The following is a 27,628-nucleotide window of genomic DNA, read 5'->3' on the forward strand; positions in this document are numbered from 1 at the left end:
TGACTACTAAACTGATCTAGCACAAGAAGAGAACTCTTCTTCAATAAAGCACATTTCCTTTCTCTCCCACACCATGTTAATCCATAATTTCATACCAGCTTCATCCGTCAAAAACTGGTCATATATGCAAACAACAACAGAAGGTTTTGGCATTGTTTTTCAATTGGAAATGATCATTGGATTAAATTTAGTACCATTAGCACAACATGAAAGAACAATGGTGTAGTACATTTTTTCATGTTCACTTGTTTTTTATGGTTATAGTTTTAGCACCTTTCATGGCAACAGATCTGTTACTTGGTACATCAAATGTCAGAGGAATTTCGTCCACCTTTGCTATTTGGCTTAGTTCCACACTGGCTTTCTTTTGATGTTGAATAATAATGTGATGGAAAGATAATTTTTTTCTCTTCACACTCTTCATGTGGCATTTTCTGAGATATTTTGATTTTGGTTCCCATGCTAAGTCCATGACGCTTCACAAGCCCACTGTTGAAGTCTGTTACGTTTCACTGTAGCACTAGCTTATGAGCGTGCATTTGAATAATTTTTATATTAATTCCAATGCCATTTTGACAGTCTCCTTAAATCCATCTCAATATGTCATCTTCTAGTTTTGGCCATTTTGCATTCAGTGCTCTATTTGCACATTTAGTCTTCATCATTTTTTCAGTTCTACTTTGCTATCCCGACAAACGCATTTGGTTTTTTCTGTTGGTGTAGGGCTGAAATGCCATTCAGCTGCTCCGTTTCCATGTTCTTCTGTATATGCTATTACTTTCAATTTAAAGCCTGAATCATATGAATACATTTTATTTTTTCCATTATGGCAACTAGCTACTAATAAAAGTACTATACTGTTACGGATAACACAAATCACTTTCAGTTCAATTTCACTGGGACCGCAGGCTGCAATGATGCATCATAGGCTAGACAGTGTTCCAAGTTTGTGATGGTGGGGCAGGAAGGAGACAGTGTTAGCAAGCTTATGGATACCCGCAACTCATGTTCATAGCATTGGTGCACTGCTGCTGACTGTTGAATACAATGTTGCTAGATAGAGATAGGTTTCCCACAGCTTTGAATATATGACCATTTTTAAGACTGGTAGGAATTTTAAATCAAACCCCAGTCACTTTTATATTAATTCTGAGTATAAGAGGCACCTGAATTTCAGAGGCAGTTTTCTGAAGAAAGAAAGAGCATCTTTAGTCTGTAAAATACAGTGTATATTCATAAAAAAAAAACCAAACAAACATTTAAAGGGAGATGGGAAAAAATTTGCTATTCATAAAGTGACAAGAGACAAGTACATTATTTCTGTGAAGACTAAATTAATGAACACATCCTCCCAAACTCTAAAAGCAATTCAAACAGAATCATTTAAGGAACTGAAAATGACTTCCTTTAGCAAAAATACAAACAATCAAATAAATACTTTGTATTAAGCAAGGCCATTATTGGTTGTCAGTTGAGTCCGATTATATGATTCTCTTGCGAAGTTTTTTTATGAAAATTGTTTATGTAGTTACACTGGAGACTTATAAGACCAAGCTATACATAAAACATGTGTTATATACTTTTCACCTAAGGCGGGAAAGGTGATTTGATTTGCTGTAGTTTGGACTTTTGTCAAGCTACTATTTCATGTCTTCTTCTATCCTTTTCAAACAAATCTCTTTGCTACGGAGTTCAAATGAAAGTCAGCTGAGTGGTTATGCAATTAAGCAGCAGGGCTTTCAATCTTTTGCCACAGCATCTCAAATACAGCACTTGGATTTATGTCTGTGACCTTCGAGGTACATGTCAAATTTAATATTAACACAATGAAAGGTCTGTCTCCCAGTCAGTACACAATTTTTAACTATGATGTGCTGGAACATTTTGTAATATAGTCCAGGTTAATACTGGAGTCACCTGAGGTAACTTATAGACAGGACTTCTCATTAAGCCAATATTGGGACAGTCTATATTAACATTTTCTATCTTCCCTACTGCCCAACTCTTTTTAGTGTTAATTAATTCCTTGAATTGAATTATTAATTAAAAAATAAATTTCTTGCTATTACTGTATTTTGGCTTATATTAATGAACCACATATTCTTACTCTTGAAGTCCTTTGCAGTCTCTGCCAATAACATTATAATTCTGTCAAACCTCCCTGAACTTCAATACTTTTTCCAAATTTCTCACTGGTTTCCAATACAGCTTGTTCAGTGTACTGACTAACATTAGGGATAGATTACAACCTGGTCTCATCCCCTTCTCAACTACTGTCTCCCTTTCATATCCTTGGCTCTTGCAATTGCAGTTTGGTTTTTAGAGATAACCCTTTGCTCCCTACAATTTATCCTTGCTACCTTCAGAATTCCAGAGTGTATTCCAGTCAACATTGTCAAAACCTACCACCAAAGCTGAAAATGCTATAAACTTAGGTTTGCCTTTCTTTACCTGATCTACTAACATAAGTCATAGGATTAGCATAGCCTAAAATGTTCCTAAACTTCTCCAGAACCTCAACTGACGTCCCCCAATGTCAGATTTTACCATTCTCCCCCCCACCCCCACCCCCACCCAATCCTTCCACAAATAATTTGGGTCAGTATTTTGCAAACACGAGTTATTAAACTGACAACTCAGTAATACTCACTCCTGTCAGCACCTACCATCTTTGGAATTTGAATTATTTCATTCTTCTTGAAGTCTGGGGGTATTTAACCTGTCTCACCTATGAGAAACTTGCATACTAGCTTTGTCATGGCTGGCTCTTCTGAGGATCTCACTAAATATGAGTGAATACTATCTACTCCAAAACATTTGTTATGACTTACATTTTGTAGTGCTCTTTCAAATTCTTCTCACAGTAAATAATTTGAGAAATATATCCAAGTGATGCTAACAACAACAACAACAACAACAACAACAATAATAATAATAATATGATGATAGTGACGACTTACACAAACAAGGCTGAAACAATCCCATCTGCACATGACCCATCAGGTAGTGTAGCATAAACAAGTGTTCCCTTGGTTAGTGTTTCTACAGGAATCACAAAATCCTCTTTAACTGTTTTGACTGAACCATCATCAAACGCTACTAGCCACCGACCATCTCGTTGTTTCTCTGACAACTTTGCAGAGTAGTACCTTTTATCAGTCCATCGAGCGAAGGCACTAGCACCTGAAATTGTATAAAGATCATAAAATATATCTAATACAACATTCCATGAAGCATAAATCACAGTTTTCTTAAATATTAAGAGGACTTAGTGAATAGTTCATGATGCACAAATATCTACTTTTGATTGTTACAATGAGAACAGCATAAAAGTGGACAAATATTTTCCTAAATAATCAGAAAAAATATCTCCAGCCAACTGCAGGGAAAACTTGTGGAGAAAAAAAGGACGTGCAATGTACTATATATGTACTTAAATCAAATAACCCTTAATTGTGTAAAAGAATTGTATGTCTTTCTATAAGTAATAATAATACCCAACAATCATTAAATTATAGAAAAAGCTTGAGGAGTTAAAAAATAAAATTATTGTAGCATAAAATAAGTGGTGGTTATGTGTAAGAGGGGGCTGAATGTCACTGAAAAGCTATGTTATCCCCCAGTGGAAAGTCCAGGATGGAATACAGCAACATTATGAGGAGGATAGGTTGCTACTCAACACATAGGGTGGGCGTTGAATCACAGACAGGCACAATGAAAGGACTGCTAAATATATAAGCTTTGGACAAAAAGTTCTTCATCGGAAATACAAGACATGCACAGATTCACACAAGCACAACATGCATGCATGTGCAGACGCACACATACCCACACACGTCCACTGTCTTCGACTGTTATGAACCACGACTGCAAAGGCAACTGTCTCTGTCATGAGATACAATCTGTTGTGGGTGGAAGGGGTAAGGAGGAGTCACAGGGTGGGAAGGAGAAGGGATAGCAGGTTAGGAGTGGGAGGAAGATGATGTGCTGCCTGAGAGAAAGTGCACGGATGTGGTGGGGGTGGAATATGGAGATAAGGCTGATAGGCCCAGAGACAGGAGACTGTGTTTGGGGGGTGGGGGGGAGGATGCAAAAGGTAGGGGGCAGGGGAGAGAAGGGGAAAAAACTAGCAGTCACATTAGCAGAACAGAAGGTGTGTTGCCGGAGTGGGAACAGGAAAGGGAATAGGTAGGTGGAGGACAGGAACTAGCGAAGGTTGAGGCCAGAGGAGTGAAGGATATGTTGTAGGAAGAGTTCCCACCTGTACAGTTCAGAAAAGCAGATGATGGTAGGAAGGATTCAGATGGTGCACATTGTGTAGCAGTCAGTGAAATGAAGCACATCGTGTTGGGCAGCGTGTTCAGCAACTGGGTGGTCCAGCTGCCTCTTGGCCCAAATTTGTTGGTTGCCACACATACGGACATGCAGCTTGTTCAATGTTATGTCCATGCAGAAAGCAGCACAGTCGCTGCAGGTTAGTTTGTAGATCATATGGCCGCTTTTACAGACTGCCTGCATTTGGTGGGATAAAAGATGCCTGTGCAGAACTGGAGTAGGTGATGGTGGGACGATGTATGGGAGAGGTCTTGCATCTAGTCTATTGCAGTGACATGAGCCACAAGGCAATGGGTTGGGAGCAGGGATGGAGCAGAGAATGACAAGGATATTGTGCAGGTTCGATGGGTGGCACAATACCACTGCAGGAAGGGTGAGGAGGATAGTGGGTACAATATTTCTCATTTCAGGGCACGATGAGAGACAGTTGAAATCCTGGTGGAGATTCGTTATTCAGTTGCTCCAGTCCTGGGTGGCATTGAGTCATGAGCCATCCTTCTGTGGCTGAACAGTGAGTATGTAAGAAGTGGTAGGTAACTGGAGAGACAGGACACGAGACATCAGTTTCTGAACAAAGTTGAGAGAGTAATTTTGGTCTCTGAAGGCCTCACTGAGACTCTTGGCATATTTGGAGAGGGTCTGCTTGTCACTACAGATGTGACGAACACTAGTTGCAAAGCTGATTGGAAGGAACTGCTTGGTATGGAATGGATGTTAACTGTTGAAGTGGAGGTATTGTTGGTTGTTGGTACATTTGACGTGGGCAGAAGTATTGATGTAGCCATCCTTGAAATTGAGGTAAACATCAAGAAAAGTTGTTTGTTGGGTGGAGGACAACCTCGTGAAGCGAATAGAGGTGAAGCTGAGGTTCTGAAGGAATGCTGATTGTGTGTCCTCACCCTTGGTCCACATCACAAAGACTGATTTGGAGGAACATCCTATCCACTATCCTTCCCACTTCTCCCACAGTAGATTCCACTGCCCGCTGAACCTAAGTAATATCCTTGTCCATCCTTACTCCACCCCTACTCCCAACTACTTGCCTTATGCACCCCTACTCCCAACTACTTGCCTTATGCCTTGCCTGTAATAGACCTAGATGCAAGACCTGTCCCATACATCCTCCCACCACCACCTACTCCAGTCTAGTCACGAACATCACCTATGTCATCACAGGTCATGTGATCTACAAGCTGAGCTGTGACCACTGTGCTGCATTCTATGTGGGCATGACAACCAACAAGCTGTCTGTCCGCATGAATGGCCACACTGACAAACAATGGCTGAGAGGCAGCTGGACCTCCGAGTTGCTGAACATTCTGCCCAAAATGATGTGCTTCACTTCAGTGACCACTTGACAGACTGTGCCATGTGGATCTTACCCACCAACAAGAGTTTTTCTGAACCAGGTGGGAATTTTCCCTATAACATATCCTTCGTTCCCATAAGCCCATTGGCCTCAAGCTTTGCTAGTCCCTGTCCTCCACCTACCTATCCATTTCCCTGCTCCCACTACAACACTACACACAATGTCTACTCCTTCAATGCACCTACTAGCCTTTTCCCCTTTCTACTTCCCTTCTCCATCTTTTACACTTCCCCTATTCTGCCTCAATCCCCTTCCTCAGTCACCTCCCCCTACCACGGCCTCCCGTCTCCCTACACAGAAGCCCTATCCTGTGCCCACCATGTGCGGCATCGATAGTTACAATGTCACGATGTAGGTGCAGTTCTCATAAGTTGGCACTACGAGAGAAGACTAACTACGTTGACCACAGCACCCTCTGGCCGACACTGTGGAGCTCAGAGTGTGCCGTCTTGATTTCGCCCCATTTCATCAAGAGCAGACTGCCTGGAAATATCGCTTCTACTAACGAGAGGGCTAGCTTGCTATTGAGACGTTGCATTAGTTACGTTCAGTTAAAGTCTGGACAGCAATGAGTATTTGTTAGATTTGTGATTACACAGAACAGTCGTCCTAACTTCACAGGATTAAACATGGACTATGGCTTCACACCTACGTGTTCATCCTAGCCAAAGTTATGTATGCATTTGATATGTACTTGTGTTTTTGACTCTATTAAAAGTGTTTAAGTTACATGCATTACTGAAGTGCTTCACCTCTCGTGCTCCTACTCGCTTCCTTCACTCTCAGCCTATACTACAGAAGCAGTTCACAGGAGCAGACCCACGCATCGCCTATCAAGGCAAGACACAAAACCATGTCCCTGCACTCTCTCACAGGCAGCACATCTTCCCCCAACTGTTTCCTGCTATCCCTGAACCTCTCCAAGCCATGCCTTCTCCTTACCCCCACCACATACCACTGATTGCTGCTCAAGGCACACACAGTTGCAGTCTCAGACACGCCAGAAGTCTTGTGTGTGAGTGTCATTCTTATATATATATATGTGTGTGTGTGTGTGTGTGTGTGTGGTGGTGGGGGGGGGGGGGGTTCTATTTCTGAAGAAGGGCTTTTCTCCGAACGCATTTATGAAAACCAGAAGGCAGATATCTCTACTACACTGTTGTTGGAACTGGGTATGAATGGCTTCGGCTTTTCTTGATAAAGTTAACTGCTTTATAGCTTTATCACCAATAAATGGTTTAGATTATCCGCAAATTTATCAATTCTTTTTTCTGCTGCTTCTCCAGTTATCAACAGTTGGAGGAGATACAGTGTATCTATTAAAAACTGTACAAGTTTCTCCTATAAACTGTACAAGTTTCTCACTGTTATCAGTATGTTTCATTTCTTCTATTTTGTTTTCAAGTATAGCCAAAACTCGTTTTTATTTGGTAAGCTATGGTTTGAACACTGGTAATCAGATACACTGGAACATGCAACAACAATGATGCTGGTGCTTTTTAAATACATATTGTGGAAAGAGGACAGCTAGTAGAACTGGTGTGACAGCACAACTGAGTATTTTTTCTGGTGTCAAGTATGTACATGTACATGTACATCTACATCTACATACATATTCCACAAGCCACCGTAAGGAGCAATGCAAAGGGTGCTAGCCATTTCCTTTCCTGTTTTAGTCGCAAACAGAGCGAGGGAAACACGGTGGTCTATAAGCCTCCATAAGAACCCTAATCTCTCCCATTCTACCTTCTTGGTCCTTATGCGAAATGTGTGTTGGCAGCAGTAGAACCGATCTATGGTTGGCCTCAAATGCCGTTTCTCTAAATTTCCACAAGAATGCCATATGAAGAAAGCATCATCTTCCTTCCAGGGATTCCCATTTGAGTTCACAAAGCATTTTTGTAATACTTGCATGCTCATCTAACCCACTGGCGCATCTCTGAATTGCTTCAATATCTTTCTTTAATCTGCCTTGGCGGGGAAACACTCAAACAGTACTCAAGAATGGGTTGCATTACTGTTCTATATGCCATATCCTTTGAAGATGCACTACACTTTCCCAAGATTCTTTCAATAAATTGAAGTCGAGTACTCCCTTTTCCGAATACCAGCTTGATGTGTTCTTCCATTTCACATCCCTTTGCAATGTTACACCTAAATATTTAACTGGCATGACTGTGTCAAGCATCAAATTACTGATGTTATATTGGATTGTTACAGAACTGTTTTTCCTAATCATCCATATTAACTTACATTTTTCTATGTTTAGAGCAAGCTGCCATTCATCACACCAACTAGAAATTCTATCCAAGGCATCTTGTATCACCCTGCCCCACTCAGGACAACACCTTCCCATACACCACAGCAGCATCAGCAAACAGCCGTAAATTTCTGTTCATCCTATCCGCCAGATCATTTATGTATGTAGAGAATAAGAGGAGTCATATCATACTTTCCTGAGGCACTCCTGATGATACCCTTTCCTCTAATGAATAATTGTCATTTGGGACATCGTATTGGGTTCTATTACTTAAAAAGCCTTCGTAACACGCACATGTCTGGGAATTTAATCTGCATGTTTCGACCTCCAGTTACAATCTGCAACAGGGCACTGTATCAAATGTTCTCTGGAAGTCTGGGAATACAGACTCTGCCTATTGCCCTCCATCCATGGTTTGTAGGACATCATGTGAGAAAAGGGCAAGCTGAGTTTTGCACAAGGGATACTTTCTATATCTGTGCCGATTTGTAGGCAAAAGTTTTTCTGTCCCAAGGAGATTTATTATATTTGAACTCAGAATATGTTCACGATTTCTGCAGCAAACCTATGTTAAGGATATTAGTCTGTAATTCATTCCTTTACCTTCCCTATAAAAATGAGTCACTTGTGCTTTTTTCCAGTCACCTGGGACTTTGGGTGGCAGATATGCAAAAAACGCAACTAAGTAAGGGACCAATGCAGCAGATTACTGTCTGTAAAACTGAATTTGGATTACTTCTGGACCTGGTGATTTATTTGTTTCAACTCTTTCTGATGTTTCTCTTTCTCACGGATGCCTATTTTTATGTCCTTCATGTGGGGGGGCCTGTACGACAATCAAACAACAGTTTGTTTGTACTGTCCTTCTGCATGAATTATTTCTTAAAGGTGAAATTTAAAACTTCAGCTTTCCGTTTGCTGTCTTCTACTGCCACACCACACTGGCTGATGAGGGACTGGATAGAAGCCTTCAAACCGCTCAGTAATTTTATGTATGACCAGAATTTTCTCGGGTTCTCGGCAAGATCTTTCACTAAGATATGACAGGGGAAGTAGTTGTATGCTTCATGCATTGATCTTCTTCTGGAGGTACGAACTTCTACTAACATTTGTCTGTCAACATTTACATGTTCTTTTTTGAATCGAGTGTGCAACAATCTCTGTTTCCTCAGCTTTTTTCAGATCTGATTATTAAACCACAGAGGATCTTTTCCATCCTTAATACCCTTACTTGACACATATGTATTCAAAGTACAACTTACAGTCAGTTTAAACTTTGCCCATAATTCCTCTATGTCCATCATATTGGAACTAAATGATGTCCACTTATTGTCTAAGTAGGAAACTAACAACCAGTGCTCTGTTTTTTCTATTATAAATACTCTCCAGCCTTCTTGACGGATTTATTAACTTTAGTAACCATCATTGCTATGATGATATCATGATCACTAACTGAACACAAGTGAACTGGAACGAAAATGATACAAAAGTTTAACTTTACTTGTCTCCTGTAATCCATGGACAATTGTCTGGGGGTCAAGAAATCGTAACCCCCTCCTTCGAATAAAATTTGAATAGTCAAGAGCCAAAAGCTCCAATTTTCTTCTAGTCTTTAACATTTGTTGTCCACATTCTAGTTTCAATTAAGGACACATTCCAGACAAATCTTCCAGAAAAAACTTCCTAACAGTTAACCTATTATACTTTTTCAGAGAAGTTTTCCTTGTATTACCAGTCAACATTTTATATCTTCTTTTCTTATGCTACTGTCAATTATTTTGCTGCTCAACCAAACTCTTTTTCTAATTTTGCCACCTCATTTCCTAACTGAATTTCTATCAATGTTAACTGATTTAATCTGACTACACTGCACTATCCTTGTTTTACTTAATCTCTCTTTTCGCAGCATTATCCATTACATTCAACACATATCCCAAGTCCTTTGCTATCTCTGACAGAATTATCATGATACCAGCAAATCTTTGTGTTTTGTTTTCCTCTCTGAATTTTAATTCCTTTACTAAGTTTCTCCTTAGCTTCCCTTACTTTTTACTCTATGTATGATCTGCATTGGACCTGGATAAACTGACTAAACCAGAGGTTGTACAGAGTTTCAGAGAGAGCATAAGGGAACAATTTACAGGAATGGGGCAAAGAAATACAGTAGAAGAAGAATGGGTAACTGTGAGGGATGAAGTAGTGAAGGCAGCAGAGGACCAAGTAGGTAAAAAGACAAGGGCTAGTAGAAACCCGTGGGTACCAGAAGAAATATTGAATTTAATTGATGAAAGGAGAAAATATAAAAATGCAGTAAATGAAGCAGGCAAAAAGGAATACAAACTTCTCAAAAATGAGATCGACAGAAAGTGCAAAATGGCTAAGCAGGGATGGCTAGAGGACAAATGTAAGGATGTAGAGGCTTGTCTCACTAGGGGTAAGATAGATACTGCCTACAGGAAAATTAAAGAGACCTTTGGAGAAAAGAGAGCCACTTGTATGAATATCAAGAGCTCAGACAGAAACCCAGTTCTAAGCAAAGAAGGGAAAGCAGATAGGTGGAAGGAGTATATAGAGGGTCTATACAAGGGCGATGTACTTGAGGACAATATTATGGAAATGGAAGAGGATGTAGATGAAGATGAAATGGGAGATACGATACTGCGTGAAGAGTTTGACAGAGCACTGAAAGACCTGAGTCGAAACAAGGCCCCCGGAGTAGACAACATTCCATTGGAATTACTGACAGCCTTGGGAGAGCCAGTCCTGACAAAACTCTACCATGTGGTGAGCAAGATGTATGAGACAGGCGAAATACCCTCAGACTTCAAGAAGAATATAATAATTCCAATCCCAAAGAAAGCAGGTGTTGACAGATGTGAAAATTACCAAACTACCAGTTTAATAAGTCACAGCTGCAAAATACTAATGCGACTTCTTTACAGACGAATGGAAAAACTGATAGAAGCCGACCTCGGGGAAGATCAGTTTGGATTTCGTAGAAATGTTGGAACACGTGAGGCAGTACTGACCCTACGACTTATCTTAGAAGAGAGATTAAGGAAAGGCAAACCTACATTTCTAGCATTTGTAGACTTAGATAAAGCTTTTGACAATGCTGACTGGAATACTCTCTTTCAAATTCTAAAGGTGGCAGGGGTAAAATACAGGGAGCGAAAGGCTATTTACAATTTGTACAGAAGCCAGATGGCAGTCATAAGAGTCGAGGGGCATGAAAGGGAAGCAGTGGTTGCGAAGGGAGTGAGACAGGGTTGTAGCCTCTCCCCGATGTTATTCAAAGGACTTAGAAGAGCAGTTGAACGGAATGGACAGTGTCTTGAAAGGAGGATATAAGATGAACATCAACAAAAGAAAAACGAGGATAATGGAATGTAGTCGAATTAAATCGGGTGATGCCGAGGGAATTAGATTAGGAAATGAGACACTTAAACTAGTAAACGAGTTTTGCTATTTGGAGAGCAAAATAACTGATGATGGTCGAAGTAGAGAGGATATAAAATATAGACTGGCAATGGCAAGGAAATAGTTTCTGAAGAAGAGAAATTTGTTAACATCGAGTATAGATTTAAGTGTCAGGAAGTTGTTTCTGAAAGTATTTGTATGGAGTGTAGCCATGTATGGAAGTGAAACATGGACGATAAATAGTTTGAACAAGAAGAGTATAGAAGCTTTCGAAATGCGGTGCTACAGAAGAATGCTGAAGATTAGGTGGGTAGATCACATAACTAATGAGGAGGTATTGAATAGAATTGGGGAGAAGATGAGTTTGTGGCACAACTTGACAAGAAAAAGAGACCGGTTGGTAGGACATGGTCTGAGGCATCAAGGGATCACAAATTTAGCATTGGAGGGCAGCATGGGGGGTAAAAATCGTAGAGGGAGACCAAGAGATGAATACACTTAGCAGATTCAGAAGGATGTACGTTGCAGTAAGTACTGTGAGATGAAGAAGCTTGCACAGGAGAGAGTAGTATGGAGAGCTGCATCAAACCAGTCTCCAGACTGAAGACCACAACAACAACAACAACAACATGATCTGAATAACACAGGGTATAGACTACTACCTTGTCTCACTCCCCTTTCAGTTACTACCTCCTCCTCGCAGCCTTCCAATCTTTTAGCTGCAGTTGGGTTTCTGTTATAATTGTAGATAATCTTCAATTCCCTGATTGTTATTCCTGTTAATTTCATAGTGTGCACGTCAGTCAACATTATCAAAAGCTTTTTCTAAATCTGCAAATGCAGATTTATCTTTCTTCAAGTTTATCTTCTAACATGAGTCATAAAGACAACATTGTCTCATATGAGCCAATGTTTCTCCTGAACCCAAACTAACATTCTCCCACACTAGATCCCAATAGTCACTTCATTCTTCTATAGATAATGAGTGTTAGTATTCTGCAATCATGACATGTTATTCTTCATATCAGTTGCAACAGTTTTTTCATGGTTGGTTCTCTAAGGATCTTAATAGTTTTGACGGACTTAATCTAATCTCAGAACCCAGTTTTGATTGTTTCTTAGCACTCTGTCAAACTCTTCTTGGAGTATCATCTTGACCCCTTCAAATTCCCTTTTCTCAATATAATCACTTCTTTCCCTCCCATAAATTCCTCCCGTCTTTCAGTGTCCTTTTCTTTGCTTAGGTCCAACTTGCCATCTGATATCTTGTTCAGAATCATAGCAGACAGTACAACTTCATTATTGTAGGTGAAAATTACAAGAGAATAAACTGAAATATAAATAAAAATTGGAAAAATGTAGCTCTTGAATTCTATTTTCAGTTTTATCTTCCTGTATCTTTTACTTGTCAATTATTCTTTCTGCTATTTTCATGAGCAACACCGATGGGTATGTCGGAGACAGGTTTTGGGGGGGGGGGGGGGGGGGGGTGAGAGACTCAGATTAAAACTACTTGTTATTTGATGTTTGTCACGTGGTGCAACAGTATTGCCACAACAGTTGTCAGCTGCACCTCAGGTGAGATTCAGACAACAGACAGCAAGCTGCCAACAAGAGCATGAAGCATTTTGCCTGCAATATTCTGTCTATTGACAGCATTGAGATTTCACCTTCTGAAAGTATATATTGGCAAGCCATTTGTCTCTTTTTAATTTTATAATAAGAAGAAAATCAAGTCATATACCAATGATGAAACATGGACATTGTCACAATGGAAGCAGCTCATGTGGCTCAACAATGTATATTCTTATATCATAGGTGCAACAATATTGGAGGTGGTCTGCAAAGAAACTACATATACTACCTGAAGAGGGGCAGCAGCCTTTTCAGTACTTTCAGGTGTTGGACGATTGACTGATCTATTCCTTAGTGTGTTGAATAGTAGATCCCTTAATCAAACAATGCAAAAAACCCAAAACCGAGCTAGCCCACCAGTTGCTGAGCATGCAACACAACACAATGTGCTTGACTTCAAAGGCTGCTTCACACAACCTATGCCACCTTGATCCCTCCCACCGGCAGCAGCTTTTCTGGATTGTGTAGGTGAGAACTCTCCCTGCAACACATCATTTATATCTGTAACCCCTATGGCCCAAACTTTCACTAGTCCCCATCCTCTGCCTGCTTCTATACCCTTCCCTGCTCCCACTTCAGCTTCACACACATCTTTTGGCCCCCCTCCCCTTCCGCCCAGCTCATCTGCATAATCCATTCCCTTTCTTTGGTTCTTTCATCTTCCTTTCTCACCAGCACATTTCTCCTGATGCTACACCAAGCAGCCCCTCATCCCATTCCCACCACATCTCTACCTGTTTCCATCTTCACCCACCACTGCCCTACTATTCCGGCCCCCTTCCCACCCCATGTCTCTTCTATTCCCTCACTATCCAACCAAGCCGAGATCATTACTTACCTCAGTGGGGTCACAGTGCCCTGATACAACAGTAGCCACATGTATGCGATTTGTGTGTGTATGAATGTGTGTGTTTCTGCATCTGATGAAGGACTTTGTGCAGAAGCTAAAATCTAACAGTTTACTGCTAAATGTGCCATCTGCTATTCCAAACTTCCTCTATGTGGTGGGTTGTAATTTGTCCTAATATTCAGGTCCTTTAAGCATGTAGATAGATTAGAAAGCTGGAAAGAAGAAATGGTTAGACTGAAGTGAGATACGGTGGGAATTAGTGGCATGTACTCGCAGAAACAAACAGGATTTCTAGCCAGATGAGTACACTGTTATCAACGCAAAATGAAACAGGGGTAAAATAAAAATCCAAGTGAACTACTATGACTTGCTTTGTGAATGAGTTGCTGTAGTCAAGAAGGGACAAAAGCAACAAGACCCATCACAGCAGTACAAGGGTACAGATTGAATTTGATAGCAATTAAAATAAATCCAATATCAAGGAGAGTGAGAAAAAATTAAATAAATTATTCAGTTTGTTAAGGAACAGCAAAAAATTGAAATATTTTTTGGTGGGAGATGGGGCTGGAATTCAAAAGCACAAAAATGAAGATGAGTAACAGTAAACTATTTTATGTCCGATGTCCGCAATTTTTTATGGTTTAAATATTATCCTCTTATGAAAGACTTTATTCAACAAGAGCATTTTATTCATAAATTCGTTCTCAGCATAATAACCATTTATTCCTGTTTTTTTTCCCCCCTATGTTACCAGTTTTGTAATCTTTTTAGGTAACTGTTTGGATTTTCTGACAAAGACACTCACCGCCGGTGTCGAAACCAGGTTGAAGTACAGTTTTACTGCATCCGGTTGGCTGTATTATGCAAATCGGAAATTTTCAAACCTTTGATTTAAGAATAATTAGAGAAGGTTGTATCAGTGGAAGATACCTGGAGACAATGAAATATTTAGGATAGATCACATAATGGGACGCAGATTTTTAAATTAGATTTTAAGTTGCAAAACATTTCTAGTAGCAGATGTGGACTCTGCCCACAATTCATTGGTTATGAACTGCAGGTTAAAACTGAAAAAAACATTGCAGAAGGGAATAAAGACATCTACGAAATGAAACTGACAGAAGGTGCAAAACAGCTAATCAGGAATGGCTAAAGCAGAAATGCAAAGCTGTAGAACCATGCATGACTACAGGAATGACAAATGCAATGTACAGGAAATTAAAGAAACCTTTGGAGAAAAGAGAAACAGTTGGACAGAATCAAGAAGTCAGGTAGCAAGCCAGTATTAAGCACAGAAAGAAGCGTAAGAGATGGAAGGAATATATAGATGGAATACACAAAGCAAACTCTCAACTTAATTTTTGGAGGTAATTGGGAAAGCCAATCATGACTAATTATTCTAACCGATATGTGAGATATATGAGACAGGTGAAATACTGCAGACTTCAAGAAGGATGTAATAACTAAAATTTCAAGACAGCAAGAGTTGACATGTGTGAACACTACTGAACAATCAGTTTCATGAGTCATGGTTGCACATTACTGACAAAAAGTATTTACTGAAAAGATAGGTTAAAGAAAGGCAAGCCTATGTTTATAGCATTATTTTGTACATTTTGAAAAAGCTTTTGATAATACTGACTGATAAACGCTCTTTGAAATTCTGAAGGTGGCAGGACCGAAATACAGAGAGCAAAAGATTTTTATAACTTGTACAGAGACCAAAATGCAGTTACAGGAGTCATACGATGTGACAGACAATCATTAGTTAAGAAGTGTGAGATGGAGTTGTAATATATCCCTATGTGTAAAATGAACAAACAGTAAGAGAAGTCAAAGAGAAACGGAAATGGAAATGTCATGTGGCAAGGGCCTCCCGTCGGGTAGACCGTTCGCCTGGTGCAGGTCTTTCGATTTGACGCCACTTCGGCGACCTGCGCGTCGATGGGGATGAAATGATGGTGATTAGGACAACACAACACCCAGTCCCTGAGCGGAGAAAATCTCCGACCCAGCCGGGAATCGAACCCGGGCCCTGAGGATTGACAGTCTGTCACGCTGACCACTCAGCTACCAGGGCGGATAGTCAAAGAGAAATTTAGCTAGAGAATTAAAGTTCACAGAAAAGAAACAAAAACTTTTAAGTTGACCTGTAATACTGCCAGAGATGACCAAGGACTTGGAAAATGAGTGGAACTGCATGAATAGTCGCTTGAAATGAAGTTACAAGAAAAACAATAACAAAAGTAAAACAAGAGTAATGGAACGTACTTGAGTTAAATCAGGAAACACAGAAGAAATTAGATTAGGAAATAAGACACTGAAAGTAGTAAATGAGTTTTGATACCTGGTGACTGCAAATAACTGGTGATAGCAGAGGTAAATAGTATGTAAAATACAGATTAGCAATAATGAGAAAGGCTTTCTTAAAAAGTGAAATGTACTAACACTGAATATAAATTAAAGGTTAGGAATTCTTTTCTCAAAACATTTGTCTGGAGTGTAGCCTTTTACGGAAGCCAAACATGGACAATAAACAGTACAGACAAAAAGACAGAAGCTCTCGAATAGTGGTGCTACAGAATAATGCTTTACATTAGATGTTTAGATCGGATAATTAATGAAGAGGCACTGAATCAAATGGAAGAGAAAGGAGCTTTATGTCACAATTTGACTAAACGATGGGATTGGTTCATAGACTTCATCCTGAAGCATCAAAGAATAGTCCATTTTGTTATGGAGGGATCTGAGTGGGTATGGGGGAGTAAAAGTTGTAGAAGTAGATCAAGGCTTGGCTCCAGTAAGCAGGTTTAAGTGGATGTAGGTTGCAAAACTTATGCAATGATGAAATGGCTTGCACAGGATTGACTAGTGTAGACAGCTGCATCAAACCCGTCATCGAATTTAAGATCGCAACAACAACAACAATAATAATAATAGCAACAATACCAACTAAATATACTATGCAATATCCATAAGAGTGCATGGTTCTATGGCAGTTAGACAGATTTAAGATGCATTTATTTGTACTAGTCAGTCTTTCATTCATACTAACTAGTTACTATGAAATGGAAGCTGATAAGACACATTCAGTCAGTAAAATACAATTTTCCTTGGCGCAGTGGTTGTTTGAAGTCAGAGAATGGATCCAATGGGGAAATAAAGATGACTCAAAGGTAAAAGATAGATCACTCCAAATCTCATCGTAATAGAGACTCATCAAATGTTAGAAGCAAGGAGCTTTGGATGAAAGATGGCAATGAATCGCCGGGTTTTCATCAGTCACCGGAAAACGATAACAATAAAGATTACAAAATGCTTGTGATATTTGAAAACACAATGACAAATGTGGACCACAGGAACAAAACGTGTATCTAAACACATAAAGACAATCTCAAAACACAGACAGTGTTAGTGACAGTATTATTTCACGTGGGAAGAAAGAGGAGAATGAAGACAGAGGTAAATAAAAATGTGAGATGCGACCGAAACATGGAAGGTACTAAACAAGAAACAGATACAAAGATATGTACTACAAAGTCAAAGGGTAGAAATCCAAGAGTTCACAGAAGAGATTCATGAATGGCAGAGTGTAAACAATAAGTCTGAGAAAGTGATGAGGGCTGGTGGTGCAAGAAAAAAAGAGGATGAGTGAGCAACATAGGCATTATTAAAGAAGTAACATAATTTGACAACATGCTGGTGAGAAGAAGCAGATGTATATCCAAAAGCACTTTTCTAGCATAAGAATGTCAAAGTACTGGTCAAATATGCAAATTGTGGTAACAATGCAAATTGTTTATGAGTGTAATTCATGTAATACATGCTCTGCAGAGTATCTCTGAAATGTTTTTGAGAGCATACATGTGGAATCTAATTACATAAAGTGGGAGAATCATTGAAGCTTCTCTTGAAAAAAATTACGTAAACCAAGCACTAAAAAAAAAAAAAAAAATTATACATTGCTGGTCGGGAATTCGAACTCCACTTTCCTCAGTCTAATGGCTTTTTTGACGAAGTGGGATGGTAAAATACTGCAATCTGGAGCAATGCAAATTTGTGTTTTGACATTATTATCTGTTGCACACAACAACTATCAATTACTTCAGCAGTAAAAGCAGTTGGTCTGCTAAGTGTTACATGGCATAGTACATATTCATGCATGCTACTGGCAAGACATACAAGTATAACATGCAACACAAGTAAACACCTGGTGGGTAAATTCCAGATTATTGAGCGTAACAAAAAACAAGAACATTTACTGTTTTTGGAAAGGTCATATGATGCAATTTTCTCAGTCAATTACAAAGGTAACATAAGTCAAGTGATAGTTGGAAGTTGTTTCATGGTCTATTGTGTACTGTGAAACATGGTAACTGCTCCAAAGTTGTGTAGCTGCAGTTTCATGGATTTCCAATAGTCCTGTTGTCATCCTCTAAGAACACACAGCCAATACTTAGGTGAATATTTAAATTGCCCATATCTATAATATGTCAGGGATGATGATTCCTAAGAAGCATGCTAACTTTTCAAGATAATACCGAAAATCATACTACTAACTCTCTACAGATTTTATTTGATGACCACACAACTGAACTTCGATGGTTTCTCCAGTCTATCCTATCACCTAACATGGAGAAGAAGAAATATCAGAATTTGGCATCTATATTCATATTGGAAAAAAAAGAGGGAAAACAAACCACACAGAACACCATGAACACTAGAGATACGACGTTCGTATTCACAGGACGTGTGCATTAGTGTGTTCTGCAGAAATGATTAGCGTTTCAGTCACCTTACTACAGCACATGTGCTGTTGACAGCAGGCACAGGGTCTTCCACGGGCCTTGATAACTTGTTCCATGGGTGATGACTTCAATGCGTGTAAGGCACAAATAGCGTCTTATGGTATAGCCATCCGTGGTGCTTTCACCTGATTCCGAAGTTCATGTGCGGTGGTTTGCATTGAGTCAAAGCGCTGCAACTGTCGTTTCACCACATCCCACACATTTTCAATTGGCGACAAGTCTGGTGATCTGGTGGGCCAGGGGAAAAGGCCGACATTCTCTGACTTCAAGAAGGCATGTGCTTGTGCAGCAACATGTGGTCATGCGTTTTCTTACTGAAAAATGGCATCTGGGGTGTTGTGTAGAAAAGATATCACTGGGTGTCATTCGTGTAAATCACACTATGCCCTGGACATGCACCAACTACGATTTGTGGTTGTACCCAACAGCACCCCACACCGTAAGGCCTCTAGTTGGTGCTATATGTTTTGTGAGAATGTAATCACTGCAATGCTGTTCCCAGTCTGTGGCAAACTAAAATGCAGCTATCATTGTCAAGCAAATAGAATCTGGATTCATCAGAAAACACTATTTCATGCCTTTCTCGTTGTTCCCAGTGACGTCATTCCATATGAACAGCAATTTCCCACACTGATCCTCCTCTTTTCAACTACTGATCTGACGGTACGGTTCGCGCATATATCTGCGAGGCATCCTGCGTGTCTGCTCGAGTCACACTGATCCATTGCCTTCGATGTAGAGTGACAACGAGAGCTGCAGCTACTCTTTATCGATAGGTGGTGTTGAATCATGTTAGCATTGTTGACCTTGAATCCATGGGCCAACATGGTTCAAATGCTAAACATTTCTGCAGAAAATACTAATGTACATGTCCTTTGAATATCCTGTCTCCAGTCATCCAAGGTGTCTTTTTCTGAACGTGAGTGTATATTACTATACAAAGACAAGTCGTCGTGTAATGTTCTTACCATAAATCTCAAAGAGTACTTGGCCAATTTACTTTAAATTTTTACACGATATTCTAATAAACATTTGGACAGACATAGGCTATATATTTTTTTAAAACAATAATGAACATGTTTCCTTTTAAAACCAACAACAAGAAAGAAAATACTAAGCTGTAAAAATATGAGGTTCCATTTTCTTTATCTCAGCCTGGTTTACCAATGATAGCAGAGCACTTAAAGCATCGGACAAGTTGTTTCTCCCATATATATTCTTCTCCTTATATATAATTTTAAACAAAAATTGTATAAAAAAATATGAGCTTTTTTTTTACCCTCACAATTGGTTTTAACATAAAACTGGAAGTTGTATTTACAACTTATCCGCTTATGATTAGAATACTGCTATGGAATCTGAAGAGTCCGAAACTTTGAAATGTTGTAGGTTCGCAAATTCAAACTATGCAAAATGCTGTCATTTAAGCTACCGTCTGCACAGACCCAGCACTAGGAGAGGTCTCTCACCCCATATACCAATGATCCTAATCGAGTTATTGTAAGAGACTTCAGTGCTAGCACTAGGAGAGGTCTCTCACCCTATATACCAATGATCCTAATCGAGTTATTGTAAGTGACTTCAGCACTCAGAGTTTCATTGGCAATAATAATAATAATAATAATAATAATAATAATAATAATAATAATAAATCCCGTGGGGGCCCGGGAAAAGAATAGGCCTCCGGTATGTTCTGCCAGTCGTAAAAGGCGACAAAAAGAACAAACCACTAATAGGGCTAACCCCCCTTTTAGTGTGATGAGTTGGTACAGGACAGAACTAAAGAAGCCTCGGACAAGCGCCGTCATGGTCGGGGACGACGCTTGAACCCTATGCCCGCCCACAATGGTAACGACACTGCTAGCCAACTGGAAAATGATTTAAATCCAAATAGAGGTGTTTTGCAGGATATGCTTCCTACAACCACCCTAGAAGGAAAACAAAGGCAGAGGATGAGATGGTCAGATGAAGTTAATCGACACCTCATGTTCTGTTATTACCAAGGAACAAACCTAGGAACCAACACAACTGGATACAGATCACAAGTATACACAACATTTATTACCAGATACCCAGAATTAAAATTTTTAACACAACAAAGACTAGCTGATCAGATCCGTGTAATAAACAAAAATAAAGGGATACCACAGTCAGAATTAGAAAACAACAAGTACAACAAATACTGGAACAAAATAATATGCAAACAGAAGAAGAAGAAAAATACAGTAATGGACTCAAACATCCCAGAGCAAACAAAGAAAGTACAACACGCATCAATTAAACAATCAGAGGAAAACGAAATCTTGCGACAGCCACCAGAACAAGCACAAATAGAACACGAAGTGACACACATGTCAGATATAGAAGAAAAATTTCAGCTGACATATATAGAATACAAAGACACAAATACAGACATTAGACCATTCTTGCATAGACTGCCAAGTAACCCACAAGTCGAAACAACAATAAAAACTATCAACACAATCATACACAACAAAATAAATGAATATACAACTATGGAAGAGTTACAACTACTGGTTTATATAGGAGCACTCACTACACTAAATATACACACTAGGCAGAGATCAGAACCAACCAACACACAGAAGAAACCCACAAAACCAGCATGGCAACACAGGCTACAGATCAGAATAGAAAAACTGAGAAAGGACATCGGACAGCTAACACAATTTATAAGAAATGAAATGTCAGAAAAAAAAAAAACGAAAAACGTTAGGTAAAATCTCACAACAAGAAGCGATAGAGCAATTAGATGAGAAGAAGCAGAAATTACAAGCATTGGCCAAACTACTTAGGAGACACAAAAAAAGTGAAAATAGAAGGAAACAAAACCAAACATTCAGCGCAAACCAAAAGAAATTTTACCAGACAATAGATAACACACACACATTAAAATAGACAATCCACCAAACATAACAGACATGGAACACTTCTGGAGCAACATATGGTCAAACCCGGTACAACATAACAGGCATGCACGGTGGATACAAGCAGAAACAGACACATACAAGATGATACCACAAATGCCTGAAGTGATAATTTTGCAACATGAAGTCACTCAAGCTATTAATTCTACTCACAATTGGAAAGCCCCTGGAAAAGATAAAATAGCAAATTTCTGGCTAAAGAAGTTCACCTCAACACATTCACATCTAACTAAATTATTTAACAGTTACATTGCAGACCCATACACATTCCCTGATACACTTACACATGGAATAACTTATCTGAAAGCTAAAGATCAAGCAGACACACCAAACCCAGCTAAATATCGCCCCATAACGTGCCTACCAACAATATACAAAATATTAACTTCAGTCATTACACAGAAATTAATGACACATACAACAAAGAACAAAATTATAAATGAAGAACAAAAAGGCTGTTGCAAAGGAGCACGAGGATGTAAAGAGCAACTGATAATAGATGCAGAGGTGACATATCAAGCTAAAACTAAACAAAGGTCACTACACTACGCATACATTGATTACCAAAAAGCTTTTGATAGTGTACCCCACTCATGGTTACTACAAATATTGGAAATATACAAAGTAGATCCTAAATTGATACAGTTCCTAAACATAGTAATGAAAAATTGGAAAACCACACTTAATATCCAAACAAATTCAAATAATATCACATCACAGCCAATACAGATTAAGCGTGGAATATACCAAGGAGATTCATTAAGTCCTTTCTGGTTCTGCCTTGCTCTGAACCCACTATCCAACATGCTAAATAATACAAATTATGGATACAATATCACTGGAACATACCCACACAAAATCACACATTTGCTATACATGGATGATCTAAAACTACTGGCAGCAACAAATCAACAACTCAACCAATTACTAAAGATAACAGAAGTATTCAGCAATGATATAAATATGGCTTTTGGAACAGACAAATGTAAGAAAAATAGCATAGTCAAGGGAAAACACACTAAACAAGAAGATTACATATTGGATAACCACAGTGACTGCATAGAAGCGATGGAAAAAACAGATGCCTATAAATATCTAGGATACAGACAAAAAAATAGGAATAGATAATACAAATATTAAAGAAGAACTAAAAGAAAAACATAGACAAAGACTAACAAAAATACTGAAAACAGAATTGACAGCAAGAAACAAGACAAAAGCTATAAATACCTATGCTATACCAATATTGACCTACTCATTTGGAGTAGTGAAATGGAGTAACACAGACCTAGAAGCACTCAATACACTTACACGATCACAATGCCACAAATATAGAATACATCACATACATTCAGCAACAGAAAGATTCACATTAAGCAGAAAGGAAGGAGGAAGGGGATTTATCGACATAAAAAACCTACATTATGGACAGGTAGACAATTTAAGAAAATTCTTTATAGAACGAGCAGAAATCAGCAAAATACACAAAGCAATCACTCATATAAATACATCTGCTACACCACTTCTACAACCCTTTAGATCACATAATATCAACATATACGAAGAAAGTAAATTGGAAAAAGAAAACACTACATGGCAAGCACCCATATCATCTAACACAGCCACACATCGATCAAGACGCATCCAACACATGGCTAAGAAAAGGCAATATATACAGTGAGACGGAAGGATTCATGACTGCAATACAGGATCAAACAATAAACACCAGATATTACAGCAAGCATATTATTAAAGATCCCAATACCACAACAGATAAATGCAGACTTTGCAAACAACAAATAGAAACAGTAGATCACATCACAAGCGGATGTACAATACTACCAAATACAGAATACTCCAGAAGACATGACAATGTTGTAAAAATAATTCATCAACAGCTTGCCTTACAACATAAACTTATAAAACAACACGTTCCTACATACAAGTATGCACCACAAAATGTACAGGAGAATGATGAATACAAATTATACTGGAACAGAACCATTATAACAGATAAAACAACGCCACATAACAAACCTGACATCATACTCACCAATAAAAAGAAGAAATTAACACAACTAATCGAAATATCCATACCCAATACAACAAATATACAAAAGAAAACAGGAGAAAAAATTGAAAAATACATCCAACTGGCTGAGGAAGTCAAGGACATGTGGCATCAGGATAAAGTTGACATTATACCAATTATACTATCAACTACAGGAGTCATACCACACAATATCCACCAGTACATCAACGCAATACAGCTACATCCAAACATATATATACAACTACACAAATCCGTAATTATTGATACATGTTCTTTTACTCGAAAGTTCCTAAACGCAATGTAACATATACCGTGCAGTTAAAAGGAAGTCACGCTTGATCAAGGTCCGCGTCACTTTCATTTCGAACCAGACCTAAGGTCTGAGAAAGGAAAGAAATAATAATAATAATAATGAAGGCTGTAGGTCAGCAAGAGGGAGGGAGGGAATAGACATAGTGAAGAAAAAGGAGGAGATGGACAGGAGGGGTGGTGTTGGGAGAGGAGAAAATGGACAATGAGAGAGGAGAGGAGAAGATCACCAGTAGTAGTGCAGGAGAGAAGGGGGTGGAGCACAGAGAAGGAGTTAGTACACATACCCAATTCCTATACTTATTTAGCAATTCTGAAGCATTGTGAGTGTTAATAAGAGATAAGGCACCAACTCAGGTTGGGGAATAATGGGGGACGAAATCAGCCATGTCCTTTTTAAAGGAACAATCCCTGAGTTCAATGTAAGTGATTTAAAGTGATTTAAAGATACCCCTGGAAACCTATGTATCAGTGGCTGGACAGTGATTTAAATTCCTGGTTCTGCCCCCCCCCCCCCCCCCAAAAAAAAAAAAGCATTTTAAGTAATAGAATGCAGTTTGTTGTCTTTGATGGCGTGTGTTCCTCAAAGATAAGGGTAACAGCAGGAGAGCAGCAGAAAGTGTGTTAGGACTGCTACTGCCCTGTGTGTAAAATGGGAAATCAAAAAGTTACTCATTATTATGACAAGCAATGTAATTTTTGCAGGATACTGCAGTACACTTCCAAATGGCATAGGTACATGACACTATATTTCAACATAGTCACCAAGTCTGTGTAAACAATAGCCGGAATGTTCTATCAATAATTCAATTCCTTGATGATACAATTCTGCTCCTTAGTCATGGAGTCATTTAAGAATCGCTGTGTTAAGATCCCCATCATTGGAAAATCTCTTTCCTCCAAATGTGTTCCCCCACCCCCTGCTTACCAGAAAGATGGATATCATATGGTGCAAGATCTGGACTTTCCAATCTGCATCACCTATGTCTGTGTGGCCTTAGTCAAATTGTTGTTTCACTTTGACTGGACACATTATTGCAATTGGTCCATGTATCACCAGAATTTCACGGAGAATCTGTATGCAATTTACACATTTTCCCACAAGAACATTCTGTCCCACACACTTCAACTTTGGAATATGTTTCCAGCTGCTGTGATGCACCTGTCATCCACATCACAGCATGACTTTGTCGGCTGGAAACACAGAACAAGTAATCTCTTCTGGCAGCATCCCACACTCTTGTCATGCATTGGTCTTAGGATGGGATCAGCTGTGTAACTTACTCTCTGAACTCCTTACGTACATAAAAGGTTTGTCGAATAACGTGAACAACAGTCTCATGACAATGTTTGCTGAAGATGCTGTTGTGTATGGAAAAATGACTAGCTGATATGAACCATTCTGTGGAGCATAATCAAAAAGAAGCAGCAATTCTGCCATACTGGGGAAACACTATGTTACTGTACTTAATAATTTTAATGATGTGTGATTTTCAGTTTGAGGAAATTGTGAGGGAAAATGGACAAACAATTCTTTGTACACTGGGTTAACCATGCACATATGGAGCAAAATGGTACCCCCCCCCCCTCTATGAAAAGTACACACACACACACACACACACACACACACACACATTCCTGGCCCCCACAACATAAGAACAGAATCAGGCTGAAGAGGACTGAATCAAACTGCACCGGAGACATAGAAGCAGATCAATGGAAATTTTCTCCAATCCAAGATTCATTTATTCTGATTTGATTCTTCATCAGGATGCAAGAGTGTGGTGTCCACTGGAAGCAATCCACAAAACTTTTAGAGGATGTCCTCCTTCCAAGGTAACTAGTATGTGCACGCAGGCGCACATGCAAGGCACTCGCACTTGCACCTAGCTGCACAGCTAAAGTGTCCCAACTAAATACATCGCATTGCCACTACAGCAAGATTGAGGTGAGGGGCTGTATGAAGTCAAGCGGGCAGGGGAAGAAAAGAGGCAATAGGGGTGAATGACAGCCATGGGAGAGAAAGGAAACAAGCACATAGGAAGGACTGTGAACCAGTGAACTTCCTCTGGTGCAGGCAGGGAGAAATGTGTGTGTGGTACATAGTAATGTGGAGTAATGGACATGGAAGGGGGGGGGGAGAGGGAGGGAGAGAGGGAGAGGGAGGGGGGGAGAGGGAGAGGGAGAGCAGGAAGAGGAAGACTGCAGAGGGGAGGATGTGAGTCTACACTATGTGGAGGTGAGGAAGGGGGAAGTGGACATAGTTGCAGCACAAGGGCCAGATTGAGGCTTGGAGGATTGTGGGATCAATCTCCACAAGCCTCGGCCCCAACACTCATCTGCAATTCTGCTCTCCCCACCTCCCCCCCCCCCCTTTTCACTCATATTATATTCACAGTCTTCCTCTTCCTTCATTCAATCTCCCCATCCAAGTCAATTTCTTCACACCCCTGTGCACAACAAACAACTCTCACTGCCTGCATTAAGCAAGCTCACCAGAGCTGCATTCCTATCCACTGCACTTGCTGTGACTCCCTCCCAACTGTTAGTCACCTTACCTTCTTCTTTCCTGCTTTCCCCTCCCAACCTTCCCCTCTCTAACCCAACAACTCCCTACCTCAGCTGAGCTGCACTGACAGTACAATGTATAAGGCTTGAATAATGTAACAATGCATGTGTATGTGTGAATATGTAAGTGTATCCTGTATGAGTTGGCTCTCAAGTTTTCAGTCTCATTTTTGTGCCTGTCGGCCAATCGACACCTAAACTAAACAGTAAGCTGTCACTTTTACTTCTTCCATTATTTACATTCCACCAACGACTTCTATTAACAAATTTACTCTAAAATGTAATAACTGTCAAGGGCAACTCCTTTTTAATGCTAATGTCGTTAGGAGTCATAACCGTATGTATTGATTCTGTGTGGCAATGCTGTATGCTAAAACTTCAATAGAACACTTTTAATGTGAGTTACATTAAAGGAATGTGTCTTCTGTATCATACTTGGAACTGCATACATAAACTTTGAGAGACAGAGCCTCATCCACAACTTCTCATAAATTTAACTGATTATCATGAGTTTTCTGATTCAATTAATGGCATTTCACACCCAAAATGGGCTATTTATTCTGCACAAGCTGTAATTTGATTTTCTTTCTTTTTTCTTAAGAGTACCTATGTCAGAGCTTTAACACCTGCAATAACAACCAGCCAGTTATTGTTTAAAACATCTGGATGGGCTACTTTCAACAGTGTCAGCTTACTTTCAACAGCATCAGTTCAATATTCAATTAAAAATAAATGAATGGGAAATCTGCTACAATACGTCCTTGCCTTACTCTGAACTAACAGGCTGACTCAAGTGAATCTGAAAATTAATACAGAATAAAACCACAATGAAGTTACAGATTTTTCATGTACACAATATACTGCTAATGGTGAAAGTCGTACAAAGTGCTTGGAAAAAATCCCATGACCAACAAGGCATATAACCTAATCTTTAGATTTGTAGTACACTAATATCCATAAGTCAACTGATCTTTGAGACCTGTAAAATAACATTGTGTCATCCAATGTTGTGCATACTAAACAGTGTGGGATGCTACAGAAACATATGATACAGCTAGTACTCCGCTTAGTGT

General features: G+C 39.4%; 1 protein-coding gene across 3 annotated transcripts in view; it reads right to left on the bottom strand.

The window, feature by feature from the left end:
• Positions 1-27,628, bottom strand: part of LOC126259193 (TP53-binding protein 1-like) — a 359,964-nt gene that overhangs the window by 111,397 nt on the left and 220,939 nt on the right. For all 3 annotated transcript variants that reach the window (XM_049955782.1, XM_049955783.1, XM_049955781.1), the window contains one exon: positions 2,961-3,183. In XM_049955782.1, the coding sequence (XP_049811739.1) occupies positions 2,961-3,183 (223 nt within the window). The remainder of the gene's footprint in view (positions 1-2,960; positions 3,184-27,628) is intronic.

The sequence above is a fragment of the Schistocerca nitens genome, chromosome 5, assembly GCF_023898315.1.
Source record: "Schistocerca nitens isolate TAMUIC-IGC-003100 chromosome 5, iqSchNite1.1, whole genome shotgun sequence".
NCBI classification, from domain to species: Eukaryota; Metazoa; Arthropoda; class Insecta; order Orthoptera; family Acrididae; genus Schistocerca; species Schistocerca nitens.